General features: G+C 47.1%; 1 protein-coding gene across 1 annotated transcript; it reads left to right on the forward strand.

The window, feature by feature from the left end:
• The first annotated feature begins 3,905 nt into the window (after positions 1–3,905).
• LOC144742006 (potassium voltage-gated channel subfamily KQT member 3-like) lies at positions 3,906–22,932 on the forward strand. The gene is given in 18 exon segments (XM_078624503.1): positions 3,906–4,008; positions 7,609–7,786; positions 13,612–13,702; positions 14,026–14,152; positions 14,473–14,645; positions 14,763–14,936; positions 15,662–15,772; positions 16,373–16,468; positions 16,551–16,645; positions 16,989–17,015; positions 18,949–19,148; positions 19,490–19,595; positions 20,696–20,827; positions 20,903–20,998; positions 21,407–21,494; positions 22,233–22,388; positions 22,518–22,682; positions 22,684–22,932. Coding segments are annotated over 18 exon segments (2,367 nt in total).
• The last annotated feature ends 711 nt before the right edge of the window (positions 22,933–23,643 follow it).

The following is a 23,643-nucleotide window of genomic DNA, read 5'->3' on the forward strand; positions in this document are numbered from 1 at the left end:
CTCGTCTCCCTGAGCCAACACTGTCTTATCATTTTAGACACTATTTTTCCGTCTGTTTCTTTTCTATATGACTCAGATCTACCGTTTGAGCGCTGTCAAAGTGAAGTTGTGGTTCAAGTGGTTCATGGAGGACGGTGTCAACGATGAAGTCCAACTAAACCTGACCTCAAAATTCCCAAAATGGGCAAAGACCGTGACTGTGTGCCCAGTCACACGGTGTGTCTCCACTGCTTAGATGTAGAGTCTCCAGACAGTGAAGACTGGTTGGTGGTGACACCCAACGCCGATACCTGATGTACCGCCAGCCACGGCCAAATTCAAAAATTCCGAATTCAGGAGCACTAGTCACGTTTCAAACTGTAGAGGGCGCCACTCTTTATGATTAGTGTGTAACTTTGGGCTTAAGTTGCTTTGTAGCCTTTTTCGCTCCTATTTTCAATTATAAGCTGAACTGTACTGCAGGTTTCAAAGTATTCAGTTTGTAGCAGTTTGACAGGCGCTTCTTTTGTCCAAAATGGTTCCAAGAGGCGGTTGAGTGTGTGGGGGGTTCTACCTGTGACAACAAACAGAAAACACTTTTATCTCTTTCTCGTTTATCCTCATTCAGCTCCTTTAACCTTCATCTGCTTCTCTGTGACAGCCGTCAGCCCCCCCCCCCCCCATGCTCCCCACTGATATCTTGAGCAATTGCACTGGTTTGTAAAGGCAACCATGTGACCTGTTGCCACGGTTACCCCAGTGAATGGGCAAATAGGGGTCTGGATCGGCTCATGAGGATGCCTCTTTGTGGCTGAAGTTTTGTTACTTTTGTTCTGTGGCTGAGGACGCACGCGACAGCGGTGCAGCAGAGCGATTGAAAACGTTCCATGATGTTGACGCATGTTGCTGCTCTGGACTGTAAAGCCAGTGTTCATACATAAAACACGGATCTGTAACGCCCCGCTTCCCCTGAGACAACACGAGTATGCTGACTCCACTCCACGCCTGTGTTCAGCAAGTTAGTGTGTACTTGTTCCGATTAGTGTGTGTGTGAGAGAGAGAGAGAGAGAGAGAGAGAGCATCACTACAGCACGATGACACAGCCATGTACAACAAAGAGTCTCAGTTGCTAGGCAACCTCATCTAAAAAATGCTCACTAACCAAAACCTGTATGGTTGTATGCAGCAGCATGTTCTCGGCTGGAGCAGTTTGAGAGTTGCAAGAGGATCAATTATGTTTGTGAGAGTAGCTCAAGGGGAAAACATACAAATAATTTGTTTGTACGTGCGTGAAGTCTGTCAAATGCTGAGTGAGGGGTGAACGTTGATAACACACACATTTATTAATTCTTGCTGCTCTCTGGGTTGAGTCCGGGCTGACATTTACACTAATGTGACGGGGAAGCAGCCGGGGAATACTTCTGTCGAACCGGCGATTCTCTCTGCAGTTTTAACATCATTTTAAATCAGATTTGTAACTGTGGCAACATGATTTATGTGACAGGAAGTCTGCCTGAGACATTGTGAGTTTCACTCAAGTCAAACATTTTCAGAGCGAATGTGTTGATTCAGATAGAAATGTAAACTGAACCCCCCCCAAAATGACTTTTCCACACAATACAAATGACTCCTGATTGACAGGACTGGCATTGGATCAGTCAATCTAAAATTCTTATATGTATTTTTGTAAGTTATGCGTTATTTATGAATTATTTCTTAGTTGCTGCTGCACATTTGTCTCTGACCAGCAGGGTTGCAAGTAACATTTGTTGTAAGGTTACTGAGTTAGATTACTCCAGTTTGATTCACTACTATTACGTTGTCTTTGTGACAAATTACTTTTCCAAAGTAACTTTTTCAGCGCTGCGGCTGTAAGTTTGGACCACCCTGATGACCTCTAGAGGCCGGTGGCAGCATTTCAAGTCACCGCGCCAAGTTGAGTAATTAGCTGCAGAACGACCTTCATCACCGTCATCACTAGGAGACGCAGACAAAGGTCATGTCCACACAGACCAAAACCATCTTTTCTTCCCCCGTCTTCCAAACGAATCAAGAATATTCGCATCCAAATGGATCCATTGGAAACAACTCAGCAGGCTGTAGTTCTAGTTAGATCCGCTCCCTTTGAGTCGCTGTCGCTTGAAGTAAACAGAGAAAAACACGGAGAACTGGAAAAAACAAACAGACAGACGCAGAAACGCTCACATGTTCAACCCTCACAGGCTCGCTTCCTTCTGCAGCACAAACAACAACATGCATGTTGTTTGTTGTCGTTAGGAGACGTGGGGGAAGAGGGCGAAGACTGGAGGGTCGGGGGTGGGGCGATGAATCTTCTATTCCGTTCTGTGGATCAGTTTCACTGCTCCACAGCGAATGATGGAGACAGTTGGCAGGTTTTGCTGCGCGTAGAAATGATCCCGATTAGGACGTTGCTATAAATACATTGTCTGTTTCCTCTCACACGTGGACGAATTCTCTCCATCGCTGCCTCACACTTTCTCAGCTTTGTCTAACATCTCTGTTTTCTAGCTCCGCCACTTGACAGCGAGCAGCTCTGCTGGTAGTGGAACAGATTAACACGTCGCATTGGTAGCTGAGGAAACGCCACATGATTGCAGTGACGGGAGGGAGAGAACATGTGTTAGTGGCTGACACTTCCCCGGCACCATACACTGCAAAAAAAAAAACCAGATAGTTGGTCACTTATCTGCCTAAAAAACAACATCACCATCACCAACACACACACGTCTTACCCGGTGTAAGGGTTGGTGCTGGGAACAAAAAAATGTAAAAAAGGAAAGTCTGCAGACCAAAGAGCTCCAGTGAAGTGTGATTTATTGAAAACAGTACATATGTATACTGTACATACAGCTGAGTAACATTTTTTGATGTTCTCCAGAAGGACTCAGGCTGTAAAGGTCGTCAAGTTACATAAAAAAAAACTGTTAGTCGAGGCATTTAAGTACAAAATGGCTAAGGGTTGATAAAACATGTGGGGAAAACGTGGAGATAAACGCATCTCAAGACCACAACAGAGATTATATAGTGTTTATATCCATACTATGACAAGATACAATAAAAAAACAATGATAAAAACACTACAGCATCATTATTTCAACACTTCTCTCTGCCTAAATCAGCCACAGACAGAGACTGACACTTGTTTTCTGATGAAAGAAATGCAGGAATCTTTCATTTGCGTCCCGGAGCATCGTGGACCCAAAACACGAATGTCGCACAGCTGGTCACTGAATATTTGTCAATGATCAAGTCATGACCAGATGTGTGTGACTGGTCTGTCTCTGACTGGCCATCAGTCCAGGGTGACTGTGCCTCCTGGCCGACGTCAGCCGGGGTCGGCTCTAGCTCCACGACTCTGTAGAGTAAGAGCATCGGACGATGGATGAGTGCATGGACAGATGAATAATTGATGGTTTGTTCTGGGTTGTGTAGGTCTCTGACTCCTGCTTTGAATGTTGTTCGTGGCCAGGCTGCTGCAGGTGACCTGGATAATCTTCATTTGGTGAATGGTTTGTGTTTGAAAGGGCGATAACATGAGTCGGTGACAGGTGTGATTATATACATGGAAATCGTCACGATTATTTATAATATGGAACATAAATAATAATAATAATTTAAAACTCAGATGTTGTTCATGACGCTGCAGATCAGCTTTTTTGTTCTTGTTTTAGCAGATAAATTCACACGTTACAGTTTCACTGCTTGAAGTTCAGGAGACAAATAGGAGGTTTGGGTCCGCAGTTATAAAGTTGCTGTGCTGTAACATAAAACGGTATTTTTACACCCAGCCTCTGCGTCATTATGATGCGCTTTCCTCCTGACTGGTCCGTCCTCAGTCTGTCTCATTGTCACAGCGCTCCAGAGCGGCGTCTCCGTGGACAACACAGCTTGTGCATTAAGAGGTGATGTTTCACTCGGACGTGTCTGATGGAAAGCAACAGCTCGGGGAGCTGCTGGGCTCGTCTCTGTGGTCGTTTGAAGAGAGCCTGATGTGTCCAACAGACCACAGTTAGTGAACAGTCGGGAACCAGCTGATCTTTTTATCAAGCGTGATATCCGTTTACTCTGTACGGAGTCCAAAGATCCACCCATAATCACCATGGCAACAACCTCCTAATACACCCTAGAAACCCGCTGGTCACCTGCTGTTACCATAGAAACCTGTTCATCACCAGAGCCACTTCTTGTCTTAATTTTCACCTCAGTGGTGTTGAACTCTAGAGAAAATACTGAAAATGTTTCTGTCACAAAAGTACTCTTCTTCTCTTCCTCTCCCCACCTGCTCTTACACAAATCTATTCCTGCCCAAATATTCCTCCCACTACAGGGTGGGGATCAGACGCACACACACACACACTCACTGGTGTGATATATGTGCAGGAAATGATATCATGGGAAATAAACTGTTAAATAGCTTTTTCACAGTCTGGATGAGAAGTCATAAATCTGACCGAGACGGCGGCGAAGGCGTCTGGGTCATCAGCTGAGGTCTCAGCATGGTAGGAACAGTTATTTATGTGTGATTCCACCCAGAATTCATCTGTCCAGAACCGCCCCCACATATAAACACACACACACACAGTCCGACACTTTGTTTCCTAGAATCCATAAATTAATCAACTCGACGAAGGAGCATCGTACTTTGTAGCATCGTGTTTTCATCCTTCCCATGTCGCCTCCTTAGGGGTTGATATGAGTCATCCTCTCTCCAACTGAATGTATGAAAGCATTTTGTACTGTTTGAATAGTTCACGTCGCAGCAGAAACGGCTCTGTTAGCATTTTCCTCCGTCACAGCGGAGGTCGTGACCTCGGGGCTGTGACCTTCTCCAGCAGAGAGCTGTCCGTTGATGCAGGAAAACGCCGGTCGCACCGTCCCGCCCTCGGGGTGCAAACTGGACCAAACATGCAGGGAAAATGTAGCGCTCCGCGTGGGAACACGTGTACTGTGCCAACGCATACGATTCCACCTCCCTCACCCCGACCTCATCATCCTCGCTGACCTCATTTTCCCTGAGTTCAGTTCAATAACCTGCCCCCGTGTCACTGCTGTTCATCTCATGTCGTTTCCACCAGAGAAGTGCTGTGAATGGTTCAGTTGATGTCGAACGTTCTTGTTTCGACCGCTCAGATTTACGTTGTGCCCGGTTTTCGCGGCTCCAGCTGCTTCAGGTGATGAATTTTTATTGGCAAGACCAACGTCATTGGAAGATGGCAAGATGTATTTTTAACTTTTACGGACGTCAGTAAACGACACATCAGCAGCCACATCAGACGCTCTGCTCCTCAAACACACATACTTGAACCCACTTACCCCCCCCGCCCCCCAAGTGGGCACGCCCGCTGCTGAGCATCACCATGGAAACACACGTAGATAAGGAATGTCTGGTGATCCCTGACAGGCCTGACAGGAGGAGGGAGGAAAGCAGGTGTCGCCATGGTGATTCTGAGACAGAGGGATACTCCAGTGAGAGTAGGATTTGCAGCTGTTGCCATGGAGACAGGATGCATGTCATCCAATGCTAAGTGCATAAAGAAAGTGTGTTTGTGTGTGTGTGTGTGTGTGTGTGTATCACATCAAGTTATAAAAGCCTCAGTCTGATGCTTTTTAATGGAAGAAAATGAGATGCAGGTTAAAAACAGTGATGACAGTTTTTCTGACACATCTCCACGTTTGGTTTTTATTGTGCCTTTTGTCTGTGATACTTCAAACATTAAACTGTAAGTATATGAGTAAAATCTATTTCAGCATTAAAACAGTAAGTAAGAAAATGAACTTGACTTACTAAAACTTAGTGTTTCATTTCATATGACCCTTTCATCTGACCCATTCAGACACATCACAGAAGAAAAGTTACAGTTTTATGTAGAAGGGGAACAAAGTGTGTTGATGTTTGTCTGATTTGCACAGCCTGGATATAAACGTGTGGTGAAATGTATCATATGAAGGATCCACTGCAGGGGTCGAAGGAGAACATTCCCACCTTGACAGACGATGAGTCATTTCCACAGTGGATCCGCTCTCTTTCTATTTATCGACTTGTTTGGCCTGAACTTCCCCTCAACCTCTAATTTAATGTTCCTGTAAACAAACACAGATCATTTCTGCTGGTCAACAATCTAGGAGCCTCATGCTTGCAGATGGAAACAATGTGGCAATTTCATTTGTAGCGAGTTTCCAGTTTCAACTCTTGACAGAGACGCAGCACGTTCTCCATTTGGCCAAATTCAATTTCAAAATAAAACGTCTGGGAAGTAGTAGAAGGAAAACAACGATCGCTCATCTTCTTCTTGTACGTTTCAATCACACTTCAGCAGACTGACCGCCGCGCTGGTTGCACATGATCAGATGTTACTGCTCCATTACTGTGTGTTCATCACCAGCGCTGCCGCACGAAACCGAGATCTGTGATTTCTGCTTCACCTGTTGCGACATTTACACCTCAGCATTTCAGGAATTTAGCATTATAAGTCGACATGACGTCCACACCAACCATCATCTCAGTCTGACCAAATTTGACTTCTACTTTATTACATTTGAACAGAATCACCCCTGCAGAGGACTCAGAGGTCTCCAGAGGGGGTTGAAAGTGTTCAGTCCTTGAAGAAACATTTTGCTGTTGGCGTCGTTCCGCGGTCACAGATCGGTCCGTCGATCCTCACATCCTCTGCCAGCGCCGTCCCTCAGATCCTTCTCTGGTGAAGTTCATTACAGAGCAGAGACGCCTTAACTCCGCCTGCCAATGAGCTCTGACCTTGTCCGGTCAGGGTGGTGACGCTGGAAGGCAGGCACACTCGTTAATCCAGGAACAGAGTGGACCAGCGGTGCTTTTCTAGTGGAGGTGGACGAGAAGCGTTTCTTTAAATACCTCTCAGAGGTATTTAAATAAAAGGACGGAAGACAAAGTCTGATGAGTCATTAACTCTGTTTTCATGCGCCGTGAATAACTGGCTAAAGTTTCATCACTGGAGCATTTCTGATATAAAGTTGGGTTCACATTGACGGATCCTGGAAAAATGGCCAATTGAGAGAAAGTGGGCTCTGAGGGAGGGGAACTGCTTGAATTATAAAGGTTAGCTTCCTTTTTAACCAACGAGGGCCACAAGGGGTGGACCCCCCCCACCCCCCAGAAGCACTGGCTGCAGCACCATCCCTCAGAGTTGGATCTATTGAGTGAACTTACTGGAAGAACTCTTGAATCTGATCCACCAGTGAATCAACATTTTCTCCACAGGTCCATGTGGAGCTCTTTAACGATGCCCAAACACACGTGAAGACCAGTCACACATCTGATAGGCAGGCTCAGAGCCATGTGCAGGGTGGGCGGGGCTTAACAGGAGCCGTGGGAGTGGTTTATGTGCACAGCAAAGATGGCTACGGTTGTGTGTTCGTTTCCTAGACTGATGACGTATGCAGTGGTGTTTTGATATGCACCTTTAGGCCCCGCCCCTTGAGTTGGGAAATCTATCGCTCGTTCCAAACCCAGTTGGAGACCATTTCTCATTATCTAGCCCTATTTTCTTTCCCTCGGCCGTTTAGTGTTGTCAGTGTTTGTTCTTTCTTCTTTTCTTGGACTTACATCTCTGACTGTGCCCATGCTTTCGTCAGTCTCTCCATCCCCTGCTGGGGATGAAAGTAACCTGAAGTTTGCCATCACTGCGTTCAGACGCGAGCGAGCCGAGGTGATTGGTTCTAATGAACAGCGCTGTTTGGCCTGGCTGACACTGATTGCTTACACCTCCTCCTGCCAAGCAGTAATGGCTTCTCTGGCCTCAAGGGCGCTCAGGTGACAAATTACAGCCCCTGGCAGCGAAAACCCTCAGAGACCTGACGGCCTCTCTCTGCGACAGTGACAGTGAGAGAAAAGGTTCTGGCTCATTGGAGATCCGGCTGAGTGGCTGCTGAACATATGTGCAGCGTTTTGTGTCTTAACGCGCTGTCTGTCCGCGTTCGGAGACAAAGAGGACGCTTCAAATCAGGCTTGTTTTGTCTTGGCATGTAACAACCAATGACGGGGCTCTAGCTCCTCCTCCCCACCAATGTTTGTGTATCGGATGAATCCCGATCGACATCCCATTTGTTTTCATTTCCTCCAGCCGCTCGTAGTGACGCTCCCCTCCTGATGGCCTAATCATTCACAGCCTTGGGATCGGGTGAGGACGTCGGCTTGTTAAAAACTCCGTCCGTCTTTTCTCAGAAGCGTCACACCATCAATCCATTTAACAGATGAGCAGCTGATTGATGAATGAGTACAGAGGAACGTTATGACTGATGAGTGATCGATGTCCTTTGAGCGTGTCCGTTTCGTTCCCTCTGTCCTTTTCCCTCTCCTCCATTCTCTCTTTTTCTCAGGTCTTTTTCCTTCTTTCTTTTGACACGCCCACGTCATTTTCCAGCCCCTCTCTGTTTTAAACCTCAGTCGCTCTAGGCCTCTCTTCGTTTCCCATTCGCTTCCTGTCTTTCTGAACACGTTCCCTTGTTTCCTCTCTTCTGTCCTCTATCCTCCCTACCTTCCTTCTTTCTTGGTGAGGTATGTCATTTACTTCTTTTCTGATACTGTTATTTTTCTCTCTTGTCCTTTGGTCCTTTCCTGACATTTGAGAGCTAAAAGTTCAAATCTTTCCATCTTTGTTTCCGGATCGAACCACTCAGATTCTCTTTGTCCTTGTTCTTATGTGACCGTGTCATATCCGTCTTCCACTCATCTGTCCATCCATAAGCACGAAGGCAAGGAGGCATTTCTGAACCTCATTTCCGCTGAATGACCCTAATTATACGACCAGGAAATCTAAGATAATTAGCTCTCAGGATGTGAGATTTGGTCTCCCCTCAGGTGAGGTCAGCTCGCTGCGTCAGTTTGGAAGGTTCAGTGTTAGTTAAAACGAGGACAGACGAGTTGGTGTGTCATTATCAGTGGAGGGAATCTGAGCGGTGGTCTGCCCTTCGATGACGTAAGCTTCCACAACTGCTGCTTAATGTTAATTATTTTGCGTTGGAAATAACAGCGCTTCCTGCCGGGGTCTCTGGCGCGTCCACGTTCCTGTGAGAGCCTCACGATGAACGTGACAACGTGTGTGTGTGCATGTCTGTCTGTCATCAGCAGACTCAAGTGCAGGATGGTAATGGGGGTTCCGGATGGTTCCACCTCTGAGACGGCAGCAGTAATAAAGCCATAACAGGACAACCCCCGACGCACACGTACAACCACTGCCTGCTGCTGTACATATTGTTTGTTCAAGCCAACGAGGTGTGACCGACCAGCAGGAGAACATGACAAGAAGCAGATGAAGATCTTTTTAGTGACAGAGGAACCATGTCATAGGCAGTCACAGGTTGACGTTAGCATGCTAACGCTTTAGTTTATTCACGTGTGTAAAAACTAAACCCCCGCTAACGGTCACCCTGAACGACCTCTATTGCTAATCTCATCAAAAACCAAAGGCCGGTTGCATAAAAACCGAAAGCTGCACGAAAACTCGGATCTGCTTCTAGTTTTAGCTGAACGACGTCCTCGTTCACATCACAGAGACGTCCCATAAATCTTTATCGAGCTGACACAAAAGGAGAGATTAAGAGAGAGGCTCATTGATCTCTTCCAGTTCAGTCCCACGAGGCCGCAGGTCCGCAGATGGCGGGGCTGTAACAACCCAAGCGATCGGCTCGTCCCAAGGACAGCAAACTCACTTATTGGCTGCTAAATCTCATAATTCCCCTCTCAGGTCCCGGCGATCCGTCGGTCAGCAGCGTTTTAGCAAGAAGTGTTCACGTGAGGAAACTTGTGTGTGAACAAACGCTCCCTCATCGACGCTCATGAATCCAATCAGTTGATTCAAAACCCAGCCCACGGTTGGGGGCTTTGTCCCCGTCGACGACGGGCGTCAGTGGGATCTGCCAACGTCATTCAGACATGAGTCACAAATCACAAAGCACACAAATCGGTTGCTGATGGGCACCTCTCACACACACACACACACACACACACACACACACACACACACACACACACACACACACACACACACACACACACACACACACACACACACACAAGGACATTCCAGAGCAAACGTCATGTTCTGCATAATCAGCAATCACAACCTTCATTTCATATCCCACCACTGTGCCGTCCCTCTGGGGGGAAATAGATGTGTGTGTGTGTGTGTGTGTGTGTGTGTGTGTGTGTGTGTGTGTGTGTGTGTGTGTGTGTGTGTGTGTGTGTGTGTGTGTGTGTGTGTGTGTGCGTGTGGCGGGGCGAGGGTTAGAAAGTCATTACTCCCATCATGGTTTCCTGTCAGGATCATTGCAGGTTCCTATAAACCTGACCTTCTGTCAGGGAGAGGGGACCCTGTGGGGCGACTTCATTGGAGAGAGTCTGTCCACCTGAATGAAAAGAGTGAATAATCCTGCCATCTCCCTTTGTGTAACTCGACAACCTCTCTGAGTGGATGAAACCAGCAACAAAACAGTTGATGAGTTTACTTTTTTAAACAATTTCCACATTTTGTTGATTTGCAAGCGACGAAACTCGTGGTTTGTTCCTTTAAAGTTACGGAATTTTGGTATTTTGTGGTGAGGGAACCCTTTCTGGGACGTAGAAGTCTGTTCTTCCACCCAAACTTCTCCCGGACCCTGAGCTGGGCGCCTCTCATCTCGTCCTTGTGTCTGCAGTCGTTAACGGTGTTCCGCTGCTGTCCTTTCCCACCACTGTTTGCATATCACTGAGCAAAGTAACCGTCAGAATTGCATCGTCTGCACTCTCTCTATCGAATCTCGCTGGCAAATTGGTCGTTTGGAATCCTCGGGGGTGGTATCAGCTCGGGGAGCCCAGCGGGGGCCGATGGATGAAGACTGGATTAATGGAGAGGGAGAGGCCCTACAGGGGGCTCGTCTTCACTGTCATATGACCTTTAAAAGTGTTCACAGGTCCGTCCAGAGCCGCTACTGGTACTTTTCATTGTGTGTACAATGTTACATTTTGTTGTAGGAAGATTCACCTGGTATTTGCTGGAATACTACTTCACTTGTGAGCGCGTGAAGACCCGGCCAGCACGGTGTTTTGTGTGTGTGAGAGCGTGTACGTGACTGAATCATTGCGTCATCCCCGTCTGTGAAAATCAGAGACAATTCTCCCTGCGTGATTACTTCTTCGGCCCGAATCTTTGGGTTCAGTCTGACAGAGCTAACCCAAATAAAATGTCCCTGTTGTGTCTCCCCAGGCTTGGCTGGTAGCCAATCACAGCACAGATTGGATTCCATGCTTCATTTGTTTGGTCAACAGGCAGTTAATGGAGTGTTACAGCGGTAACATCCTGTAGCATCACAGCGCGCGACATCGCTCCGCCGTCATACTAATGTGGTTCTGATGGCAGCAACATGATCGTGTGCAACACTTCCTCTGCACCTAATTCACCTTTGTTTCATTTATTTTTACTGGTCCATTTAAAAAAAAAAAAAAAAACATGTCTGGAAGTGTCTTTTCTTTACCTGATGGTCATAAACCATCTCTCTCTCTCTCTCTCACACACACACACACACACACACACCCTGTGCAAATGTTCTCATTTGGCTCATCTGCCCCCTGTAACGTCAGCTCTTCTGACCTGTTACAAATCACTGTTAAATACAATGATGTTTCATAAAGTGCCACGCTGAGGTTAAAGGAGCAGAGTGGATGATTTATTGTTCTCAGACAAAGTTGGTAGCCAGCACCAGCAAGCATTTCTTCAGGATCAATAAAATCTGCATTGATCCTCAGAGGGAAATCCCTTTAGGCTTCATTTGCTCAAACAAATAGTTCTCGCTCCCATTAAAATGAATGGAGATATAGATGCGGGTTTATTGTCAAAATGGATAAAAAATGGAGATTGGTTCTTGGTGCTTTATCCGGTTTGTGTGTGAGACGACACACACATTTTAAAATTGCTTGTTTTCTAAACAGAATTCATCTCCGGGGCTTCCTGACCTCCCGACCTCCATTCAACCCCCCCCCCCCCCCCTCCACCTCTGTTGTTGTCTGCTGTGTGCAATCTGCAATCAAAACTGTGTGAATCCTCCCAGCTCAGCCCGCCTGGCTCGTCAGGTTCAACGGGCATCGACGCTGCTCCGTGGGCCTCGTTGAATCAACCATGTGAAGACAAATAGGAACCATCGAGTTAACATCGACCTCCTCCGCTCGCTCTCCGATCGTCCTTGTCCTCTGGATAACTTTGAGGGTGGAATACCCAGACAGGAAACATGTTCATAGGACGGTGAAGGGACAACTTTTAGGAACACACACACACACACACACACACACACACACACACACACAAAATCATCGCCCCCAGATAAAAATCTGCTGTCTGTTTGGTGGTAAAATATTCATGCTGTTGTCGCCCTTCAGAAACATCAACACAGACTGATGGCGACATGAAAGATTCAAGACGAGTCAGGAGGGAAACGACAGACGGAAGAATCGACGGAGACTTAAACAAATGAAGCAGCCAAAGTTTCTAGTTGATCAGCAGCTCATAAATATCCCTCCTACAACTTAACGCACACCTGAGACGGTGTCACCATAGAGACAAAGTGTCCGACGGTAAACGTGGAGTCGTCGAAGCGCACGTTGAAGATTCTCCCTTTAATATCTCTCTGTGTCAGTCCGCTCAGGTCAGTCAACACTTTTATCAAACTCTGCGCGGACCTCTGCCTGTCAGAAAGTCTAGTGTGGAAACGTTGATAAGACACAGGCTGAGGCTGTTCTTCAGGTGTGTTCAATCTCCTCTTCAACATTTGCTATTTGGCACGTGAACGCGTCTCATCATGCCGAAATGACTAATGTCTTACTCCTGAACATAAAATACACATTCGTCACGTAACAACCGTCGCCATCATCCGCTCCTCTGGTGCTGGAAAGTTGAGGTCTGAGCGAGGTGCCGATGGCGAATGAGTGTGAAAAGGAACAGACACAACCTTTTACAGAGGGGATGGTGGAGAACGGGAACGTTCCTCAGTCGTAGCGCACAGCTGAAGTACTGAAGGACTGTTCACCCGAAACTGTACTGAGGTTCAGTTGACACGCCGGTGACACTGTTCCCTGATCAGGTTTGAGTAGGAAATAATCAGACGTGATGTTATTGTTAAAGTTTGATGCTTTGACATGAACCGAAATGCACAAAAAGCAGGAAGTAGAGAGAGTCCTGAGGGATTCTCTCAGCTGAAGTCACATTAACATACGACCAACAGTGTTGCTGGTGCTCTCCAAAGCAGCTGACACCAAGTGTGAAGTTGTTTCTGTGAGGTTTGTTCTGCTGCGTCAGGAAAACAAGGTGTAAAAAATGCTTTGCTGTTTGTTATTGAACAATGGGGGTGTAGCTCCCTCTAGTGGTGACAGTTGGACACTACTTCTGCCTGTTATCCCGTGTTAACACATTGCTTGTTTATACACCATTATAGGTCAGATGCTGGTCACCACACACACACACACACTGTCTCTCTCATCTGCTTCAACGAATAGTTTTACTTTCTGCTCGTGACATAGTAAAGTGTCCTTTGCTTCCTGAAATGTGTTTATCATCGGTTACTGACTGGCATGTTACCTGTGTGTGTGTGTGTGTGTGTGTGTGTCGGCAGGTTTTTAATCGTTCTGGGATGTCTGATTCTGGCCATACTGACGACATTCAAAGAGCACGAGAAGGTGTCTGCCCACTGGCTGGTGATTCTGGTGAGATTTCCCTTTTCCTCCTTCTCCTTTGAATTCTTTTCATCCGACGTGTCTGACGACGTCACTGGTTCCTCAGCGAGTCAAACTCACTGAAGGTTTTCGTCTCGTCGTCTGAACAGAGCTCTGATTGCAATGAACCAGGCTGAAGATGCTCAATAAAACCGGGTCTACATAGTTTGATCTCATGTGCTGTTGATCAGCATTTAACTGAACATGGTTTTTTGATCATGGATCAAACTGTCGATTATTTTCTGCATTAACGGATGAACTCAGGGTGTCTGTGGATGCGATGGGATTGAACACCTCCTGTCTCCTTCCTCCAGGAGACCTTCGCCATCTTCATCTTCGGAGCAGAGTTTGCACTGAGGGTTTGGGCTGCAGGATGCTGCTGTCGCTACAAAGGATGGAGGGGGAGGCTGAAGTTTGCCCGAAAGCCTCTGTGCATTTTAGGTAAGACGGCGGGAAACGAGTCCTCGGATTAAAAAGAAATAAAAAGTTATTTGTGAGAACCTACGTGGGCCTTCACTGAACGAACACAAACTTAAAACTGTTTTAACCTGAAATGGACACATACTGTGTAAATTCTAAGTTGATCATAAAGATGAAAATGTATTAATTTAAGAAATGCGACAGTAACTGGATGACAAAACAATTGAAGAGACCGTGTGTGTGTGTCTGTCCATGCATGTGTTCAGAGTTTGTTGTCAATCGAACGTAGAATATCAGTATTTCTAGTCTGATGTTTGTGGGGATCGGTCTCCTCTGGTCAGACATCTTTGTCCTGATTGCCTCGGTGCCCGTGGTGGCAGTGCGGAACCAAGGCAACGTGTTGGCTACGTCCCTGCGCAGCCTGCGCTTCCTGCAGATCCTGCGGATGCTGCGCATGGACCGGCGAGGAGGGACCTGGAAACTGCTGGGCTCGGCCATCTACGCACACAGTAAGGTAGGACCACCAAGACTGGGTGGATGGAGACGGCTGGGCGTCACATGACCCAGAGGAGGAACATTTCTGTTGAAGCCAGACTGGTCTGTGACTAAACGTGCACGTGTGCCCGCGCAGGAGCTGATCACGGCCTGGTACATTGGCTTCTTGTCTCTGATCCTGGCGTCTTTCCTGGTCTACCTGGTGGAGAAGGACGACGTCTCCATGGACGTGTCCAACCATGACAACCCCACAGCTCAGCCCAAACCGCAGGACTTCGACACCTACGCCGACGCTCTGTGGTGGGGACTGGTAAGTTAAAGAAGAACAGATCGAAACATTTTGTTCATTTCAATCTGCTCCTTCTTTGTAAATACCATACGTGAATCTGGAGTCCCAGCTGATGAGTGATTGTTGAAACGGCACTCATCCGTTTGAAGCGTCAAACGTTCACCTGGGTTCATGTGCGTCTGATGCAGAACAGCCTGTTTGTTCATTACATTTGGAGGACGAGTGTGGTGGAGTGAAGCTTGTTAGAGAAGAGTTCCGGTGCTGGTGCAGCGTCACGCTCTAATGAGCGCCTACGGGTCTACGAAGCATCAATGCACGTTGTTCAGCAGCTTGGCCTCATTAGAGCGTCCGTCCTTCAGCCGCGAGTTCAAGTTTTATGACAGCAAGCATCTGCCCCCGCTGCTGCGTCCTTGAGCAGGCTCCTCAATCGGCGGCGGCCGCATATTGTGGGTGAGGTTTTGACCCTGGGAAACAAGCCTGTGGCCTCCAACAGATCAATGCGGAGGTCACAGAGCGGAGCAGCACTGCTGGAGGTGGCGCTGGTTCGGAAGGTGATGTAAGTGTTAGCGGGCTCAGGTGAATGCTTTTGCTCTGCAGACCCAGAGAAAAATGAGCCACGTTTAGTCGACTCAGGCGCCAGGTTGGATGCGCGTCGTGAAAACCACTGCAGACGTGTGTGTGTGTGTGTGTGTGTCTGTGCTGGACTGTAGGAGAAGCTGCTACACAATCCTTTGTCTCTTCTGCAGATCACACTGACGACCATCGGCTACGGGGACAAGACCCCAAAGACGTGGGCTGGGCGACTGTTAGCTGGCACTTTTGCTCTGATCGGAGTGTCCTTCTTCGCTTTGCCTGCAGTGGGTAGACTCCTGTACATGCTGTACATGACTCATCAACTCCCCTCTTACACCCACACAAACTCTAAGATCCAGTCCAGCTTCAGCTCAGGTCATCTGATTTGAAAGAGAGAAAGAGATATTTTCCAACATTTTGACATTTTTCAATTTTATTTTTTTTGTTTGGCTGACTCAGCAATTCATCTCCCGATACTCTGTGATGTGAGTCAGAGAAGAGAAAAGGCTTTTTTGTCTCTTAGGTGATGTTTTAGAGTGTAAAGATCAGAAGAACAGCTGGCATCTTGAGTCAAACCATAGCGTTTGGTTTGCTGCTCCCTCAATGTTCACCTGCACTTAAAGACATCGGTTTGTCTCATAAAAATATGAAAGGTTACAACTTTTCATTCATTCATCCATTCTATTCCCCCAGGTTCTGTATTTCTGATTTATTTTCATCAACGAAGCCTCATTTCGCAGACCTTTGCCGGCCGTACACGTTAAGAATTTGACAAAAACAATGAAGAAAGACAGTGACGTGTTCCAGGTTCTGTTTAAAGTCCAGGGAACTGAACATCGACTTGGCTGTCGACCGGCTGTCACTGCTGTCTTCTGCGTCTACAGGGCATTCTGGGTTCCGGCCTGGCTCTGAAGGTCCAGGAGCAGCACAGACAGAAGCACTTTGAGAAGCGCAGACACCCGGCTGCCGGACTCATCCAGGTGAGATCAGCTGAACCTTCAGCTCTTCTCCTGCTGCTCAGTCAGACCGTTTCATCTCTGAGCGGGTTTGTATCGTCTCCAGTCTGCCTGGCGATATTATTCCACCAACCCAATCAGGGAAGACCTCATTGCCACGTGGAGATTTTATGAGACCGTCATATCTCTTCCCTGTTTCAGGTGGGTCAACAACAACAACAACAACAACCCGTCTTTATGTTTTTTTTTTGGAATGGAAAACATGTCAAACGCCTTAGTGATTAGCATTTTCCAATGAAGATGGGTTTTTCAAACAAATTACTTCGGAGTTTGCCTCTTTAAATCCTATAATACACCATTAAGGTAGTTAAAAAGTTAGTAAACTGTCCCTCCATCAACAGTCAACAACCTAAAACTATAACTTCTGACATGGTTCACGTCAGTGTCATGTGACACAAACCTATTGTTTTTCCAGCTCCAACAGTAAAACAGTTCTGTCCTGTAATGTTTGTGACCTTTTGTTCTTCTCTCTCCGCGTCCAAAGGAAGGATCAGTTGGAGGCCATTGCGAGGTAGGTCACTGTCCTTTAACTCACAGCACCAGTAATGGAAATCACAGAAGACAGTGCCCAGGTGAAGGGTTCTCTAATGGCACTTATATTATCCCGATGAGCCGGAGACACTAATGAAGGTTTCCTGGAATATCCCTCATGAGCTTGCTGTATTAATTCAGCCGAGGAATCAATCTGTGGCTGATGAATATGGTGAATATGTGAATAGGGGTAGAAAGCGAGGAGACTTTCTTAGAAACCTATTAGTTGCTCCATTAGTCATGTTTCAATTATGAATGACCGTTCACATGAGATGGGGTCTTTGGAGTGGATGATTTTCTTTTTCCTCCATCATGCCGATGGACTTTATCGACCCTTTCCATCAGAAAGCGACATCCAGCGCTGGATGTTTGATCTATGAATGACATTCATCTGGTCTTTGTAACCTGCTCAGACCTGAATCAATTCAAAGCCTCATCGGTCACCACTGAGCTGCCACCTTCAGACAATTTAAAGGTTTTTTCCTGCAGGTTTCTCTTCGTAATAGTGACCCACCCCCCTGATGTGTGTCTGATCTTGGAAAATCAAAAATGCATCAACATGGGCAGCGCTGGGAGGAATGAATATACATTTTCTCTCTTTATTCTTTGTCTCATGCTCATTGAATGTGGCTGATGAGTGCAAAAACCAGATATTTGTGTTTGGTGACAGCGTTCACAAACAGCTGCTGGACGTTTCATCTGCTGTCATGTTCCAGCCCCAGCTCTCTTCTCTACTCGGTCTGTGACAAAAATCCACAAAAAATACTTTCGCCCAGTCGTTGCTGTGACGTCAGCGCTCACGTATGTGTACAGCAGGTGCAGTGGTACTGTGGCGGACAGAGACACCACCGTGGACTACGTCGGTATCACAGTGGGGCAGCTTGGCGGTCACAGAAAGCCTGTGTGCGTTTCTTGAGAAGGCAGCGCTGCGGGAGATGTGGAGGGTTGTGTTGTCTGTTGTGTTGCCTCATTTCCAGAAAGCTACGGGATAATCGCATCTAATTTTCTGCTTTATTTGCAGTTGAGAAGCAGTCCGAAAGAGATTCCCTCTTCCTTTAAAACGTTCCTTTCAGCACGCTCTCAGCACCATAATCTGCCGTCCCTATTCTCCCCTGAGTCCACATAGAGCCTCATATTGTGTGTCTGCTGTGGGAGCAAAGTCGCTGAGAACCCCCCCACGTTTCAGAGGCCTTCTCTCGGCTGCTGTCAGCTCTGGTTACCACCCCCACCCCCCACCCCCTTCCACTGCCTCTTCCAAGGCACACAGGAGTCTTATTTTACCCAGGGAGCTCTTGTCTTTCTGCTGCCAAATATTGTCAGCTGCTAGACAATAAAGGAGACCAATCTTCCTGTAGGGGAGCAGAAGTGATGGGACCGTGATGACTGCGGTCCTCCTAAAAACTGAAACTGAAACTGAATCTGAAACGTTTTATCACTGCTGGCATCATGTGGGGTGCAAGAAGAGACAACTACAGTAAAGATTATTAAGGAATCTGACTTCATGGTTCAGAAATGAGGACTCAGACTATTGACCTTTACCTCCCCGATATCACTTAAAGACTCAAACTCATAATCAGTGATTCACCTTCCAAACCAATAGGGGGCAGCATGCTAAGAGGAAGATATCACATGTAACATGGAAATGATCAGGTATCACAGCAGTACTTCTCAGAATGATTTGTATCATTCTGTTCTGCTTCTTTTGAACAGTCAGTCTTTACAGTATTGTTCAGTAATTATTCAAAGTTTGTGACAAAAGAATCGTCCTCCCCTTTAGCTCATGCTAAGGAAGTTAGCATTTTCCCAACTTTCTGGTGATGTGCTGCCCCCTGTTGACTTGACACTACCTGTACCTCAAAGTGCTTTAGGTGGTTTCATTCCCTCCTGATTTCCATCTTCTTTTCTTATGTCAGCCAAAAAATGAGTTTACTGGAGCGCGTTCGACTTCCCAATGCCCGACCGTCAGTGGGAACGGGAAGGAGGCTGACAGGCAACGCAGACTCCATCGAGGAAAGTCCCTCCAAAGAGCCCAAACCTGCCGGCTTCAGCAACCGAGAACGTTTCCGCACCGCCTTCCGGATGAAGGCCTACACACTCCGTCAGAGCTCTGAAGGTATGAACATCTGCTATCAAATGCAAAGGAGCTGTGATCCTCTGTCCGTGAAGTTGCCCTCAGGACATGTGTATTTTCTTTTAATGCTTTGCATTAAAGCTTAATTCACCTTCATCAAAACATCTTGTGACCATAACACATGATGAGCCGAGAAAAAACAGTTATTTACTGATGTTTCTGATGTTTTCTCGGGGTAGTAGTAGAAGGAGTTTCCACAGTAGCAGCGACGAGCCGCAGACAGATCTCAATCCGTGTTCCACCCACCACAAGTGAATAAAGTCAAATGAAATGATAAATGATGGATGGGTGGATCGATGATTCATGTTCTTGTCCCCCTTCAGATGCAGGAGCCCTAGCAGAACCAGCCTTAGAGGAGCGGGGCTTCCCCCCCGACATCCTCCTGGACGAAATGATCCCCACACTGAAGCTGGTCATCAGGGCTGTCAGGTCCGGAACTATGCTTTTTCTGTTAAAGTAAAAATTGCATTATAATACATAGATAGCCACATTAATATTATTTTGTGCCAGCTTTGAAGGTATATAATGGATTTGAGCGTGAAAAAAAGTCAGTTGATGTCATGGAAGGGTTTGGGAAACACCGATCGACATTGTTCACTGAATCCATCGATAATCGATGACAATAATTGTTGCATCTCACAGGTTGTTCTTTTCAACTCTAGGATGATCCTCTCATTCACTGAGATGCCAGAAACTAAACATAAACTGTCCTTGACTGCTGGCATTCTGAGCATTGGCTCCGACAGAATCATGTCGGCTGGAACCAGAACTGCAGTGTGCTGGTAAATCTATAGGCGGCACGGCTGACATCATACAGGAACCCAATCCAACACCAGAGCCTGTGAGATGAGCGATTAGACCTGTGAAAGTGCCGCTCTGCCTGCACCATTATCTCAGGGCTCAATGGGTCTCTGAATGCCACGTTCAGATTCGGGCGGTTTAGAGTTTCCAAGACGCTCTGGGAGACATTGGGTTAAAGACAAAAGACAGAGCTCAGCAGGTGGCAGGGTGAGCGGCAGGTCGCCTCTGGAGTGATCGTGGTTTGATCTCCAGCACACGTCGTGACCTCTAGTTTGTTATTAATGAAGCAAGGTTCAGTCTGATGATGAAGGACAACCTGAGTCCATCTTTGTTAACTTACACACTCTGATAATGAACAGATTCATATTCGACAACTACTTTAATCACTGATTTAAAAAACAAACAAACTTCACAAACGGGAATTTAACATTCTTAAATTTGGATATTTTCTAATGGTATCTTTTCTTTTTGGAATTTGTGGGATGGGGGGGGTGATGATTACACTTCAACAATGTTTATCTGTTTATCAAGAAGACCCAATAGCAATGTAATACTTGTACTGTAGAACATGTTATCTAAAATATTTTGAATCATGTGAGTGTATTTAAAGTGAATTACAGGTTTGTGTGATGGCACAAGGAGAAATAGTGAGTCCACCTAAAAACAGAGTATGAACATCTACAGCCTCTACATATGTTAATACTTTGAAATACTTCCTGCTCTCACAGGATCATGCAGTTCCTGCTGAACAAGAAGCGCTTCAAGGAAACACTGAGGCCTTATGACGTCAAGGACGTGATCGAGCAGTACTCTGCTGGACACCTGGACATGCTCTGTCGCATCAAATACCTCCAGACAAGGCGAGGAGACGCCTCCGGATGACGTTACTGCACAGTCTCCTCAGTTCTCATCCAAAGCGTTTTTCCTTCTCATAGGATCGACATGATTCTCGCCCCTGGACCCCCCCTCACCCCGAAGAGCAAGAAAACTCAGAAGACGCCATTCACCTATCCGCCCAATCAGTCGCCCAGGTACCCTACGTGCTCACGTTTCCTCGTGATCCTCTGCAGATGGTCTTCTCAGGTATATTCTAGGGGTGAAGGGAGTCAGTCGCAGTTGTCAGACATCCAGCTCGTGGTACCTCACCGGGTACAAATGTAGTTGCTAATTTGCTTTAAAATGTTTTGCCACTTGAAAGAAGCCTCTTGGATGAGCGGCGAAGCAGCTTCAAGCAAAGTAGCAAGTCCAGCTGAACAATGATGTAACCCTGCAAGTTGTCCTTTCCAGACTCCCTGAAGGATGATGAGTAAAATGGAGGGTTTAAAGAATTTTGACAGACAGAAACTGACTTGGAGTGAAATTAAATGGCGGTGTTATCAAACTCTGGAGAAACAGAACGTGTTTGCGGTCCTTGCACACTCATTGTCCCTATGTTCCAGGCACGAGTCCTACCTAGCCAAAGCCGCCTCAATGCCAGATGCCGAAGACCAAAGCATGATGGGTAGATTTGTCAGGGTGGAGAGACAGGTGAGGAGCAAAACCCTCCGTATGTGTACGGAAAGCGAACATATAAAATGGTTTGTGAGATACTTCGAACCTGTAACAACGTGGAATGAAACTGATTGAGGACAAAATGGTCCAGTTTTAGTCATCATATATATACATCAGGTGATTTGTGAGCTGTGTTCGATTGTTGTTTCAGTCAGTAACAATACGTACATGATTACTAAAAGCCAGTCCAGACAAAGGTTCGAGCTGCGACCGACACCGCCAGCGGTCTGAACGGTCCCGTTGCACTTCGTTGCCTTTTCGGCGCTAGAAGTTGCGGAGGATTCTACCGGTTCAGTTGCTGATAATGGTCGCAGACAGTCGCCAACGTTGTGACCAATCAGCTGCGAGCTGGTGATGGGTAACCCACGTGACATGTGTCTGTGACTGTGGGAGGTCGCTAACAAAGTGTGAACTGGACTGTTGCTGGAACGTTCCGTTGCAAGGGTGTCTATGTGGCTGCACGTTGCAAGTTGTTGTACTTGGAATCTTTGGTCTAGACTGGCCTTAAAACTCAAGTAGTTAAGAAGTAGTCACCATATCAGCCATCATGTCCATACTGATCTAAATCTGTGAACGGTAAATATCTGCTGATCTAAAGTCCGAGTCCTAATTTCTGTTGCTGCTGAAACCATTGAGAGTCCTGAGAAGGAACCGAAGCTGCTCTGAAAGGAGCTAAAAAGATTCAGAGGTTTGATTTTGCGGTCTGTGTCACAGGTGGAGGATATGGAAAAGAAGTTGGACTTCCTGGTGGACATGCACATCCAGCACACAGAGCACCTGCAGGTGGACTCTGCTGGCGCCGCCCATATGACTCTGGAGACATGCGACCCCACAGGTGGCAGTGAGATCCGACGGGTTTTTTTCAACTACGCCGAGGCATTTCCACACATGTCGTACCAGATGCCTGTCAGTAAGGTCGACCCGTACTATAGCAGGGTCAGGGCAGGTGGGGAGGGTGCAGGGTCGGTTGGAGGAGGCCTCAACCCTCCAGGGCATCAGCCACCGCCACCTCACCCCCACCAGCGCCTCCCTCAGGCTGCCATCCCCACCTACAGCGAGCGACCCACCGTGTTGCCCATTAGTTCCCTGCAGGACTTGTCAGCAGGGCCGGGCAGGACCACAGGGGGGTGGCGGGCTGACTCACCACTCTCCCTTCTGTCGGTTGAACCATGAGGAGCTTGAGCGCTCGCCCAGTGGGTTCAGTATCTCAGGGGAGCGGGAAGGGGAAGACGGGGAGGACTTAGCTCCCGGGTTGGCGACTGGGGACCGCAGTTGGACGAGACCAAGACCGAGCTATCTGGCAGAGGGAGAGACAGACACCGACACAGACCCTTTCACACCCAGTGGGGGGGCCCTGCCACTCTCCTCCACAGGGGAGGGGTTCGGTGATGCTGTGTGGAACACGCCACCCTGAGCGGAGGCAACACAGTCTGTTCACCAGAAATCTGCAGCAGTGAGTTAAGACCTTACATCCTACCCATGCCTCTAAACTCAGACCAGTTCAGGATCCAAGCCAACCTCTGGACTGAAGCATTTGGAGGAGCGGCGGGGTCTACTGTTAAGGCCTTGCTACTGCACAGTTGCAACAAACCACCCTCCAGACAGAGAGCCAAGGCATGGAGACTGCACAGAAAAAAAGGGAAGGCAGAACGTTTGTAAAGTCAACACTGTACAGCGCACTCTTCGCTAAGATTTCGCTCAATTACAAATGAATAAACACATTATACACAGCCGAAAGCTTTACCGCTGCAAAGCGCTGCATGTGACGCATGCGACTTTTAGTGTAGACACTGCAGAGGTCAGGATATCAGGAAACGGAAAAAGAGACAGAACGGATACATATACCTGCTATGCCATTTTCTAACACTTATTTTTTTATATAAATACATTTTCATTGTTTTTGCATGGTTTGCATGATGATGCACCATTGTCACGGTGACGTCTAGAGCGTGAAACTGCACCAAATCTCTGTCTCATTGTTTTCCATGTTATTTCCGAACGTGTGCGTGTTCTTGGACGCGTGTGTGAGAGGGAGAGAAAGAAGAAATAAGTGTGACATTTACACAGCATCATTTCATTCTGAGGCTATTACGCTGTGGTTCTGTGTGTATGTTACTGGGGCATG

Source organism: Lampetra planeri, unplaced genomic scaffold (assembly GCF_965212315.1).
Source record: "Lampetra planeri unplaced genomic scaffold, kcLamPlan1.2.h2 scaffold_809, whole genome shotgun sequence".
Classification (NCBI taxonomy): domain Eukaryota; kingdom Metazoa; phylum Chordata; class Hyperoartia; order Petromyzontiformes; family Petromyzontidae; genus Lampetra; species Lampetra planeri.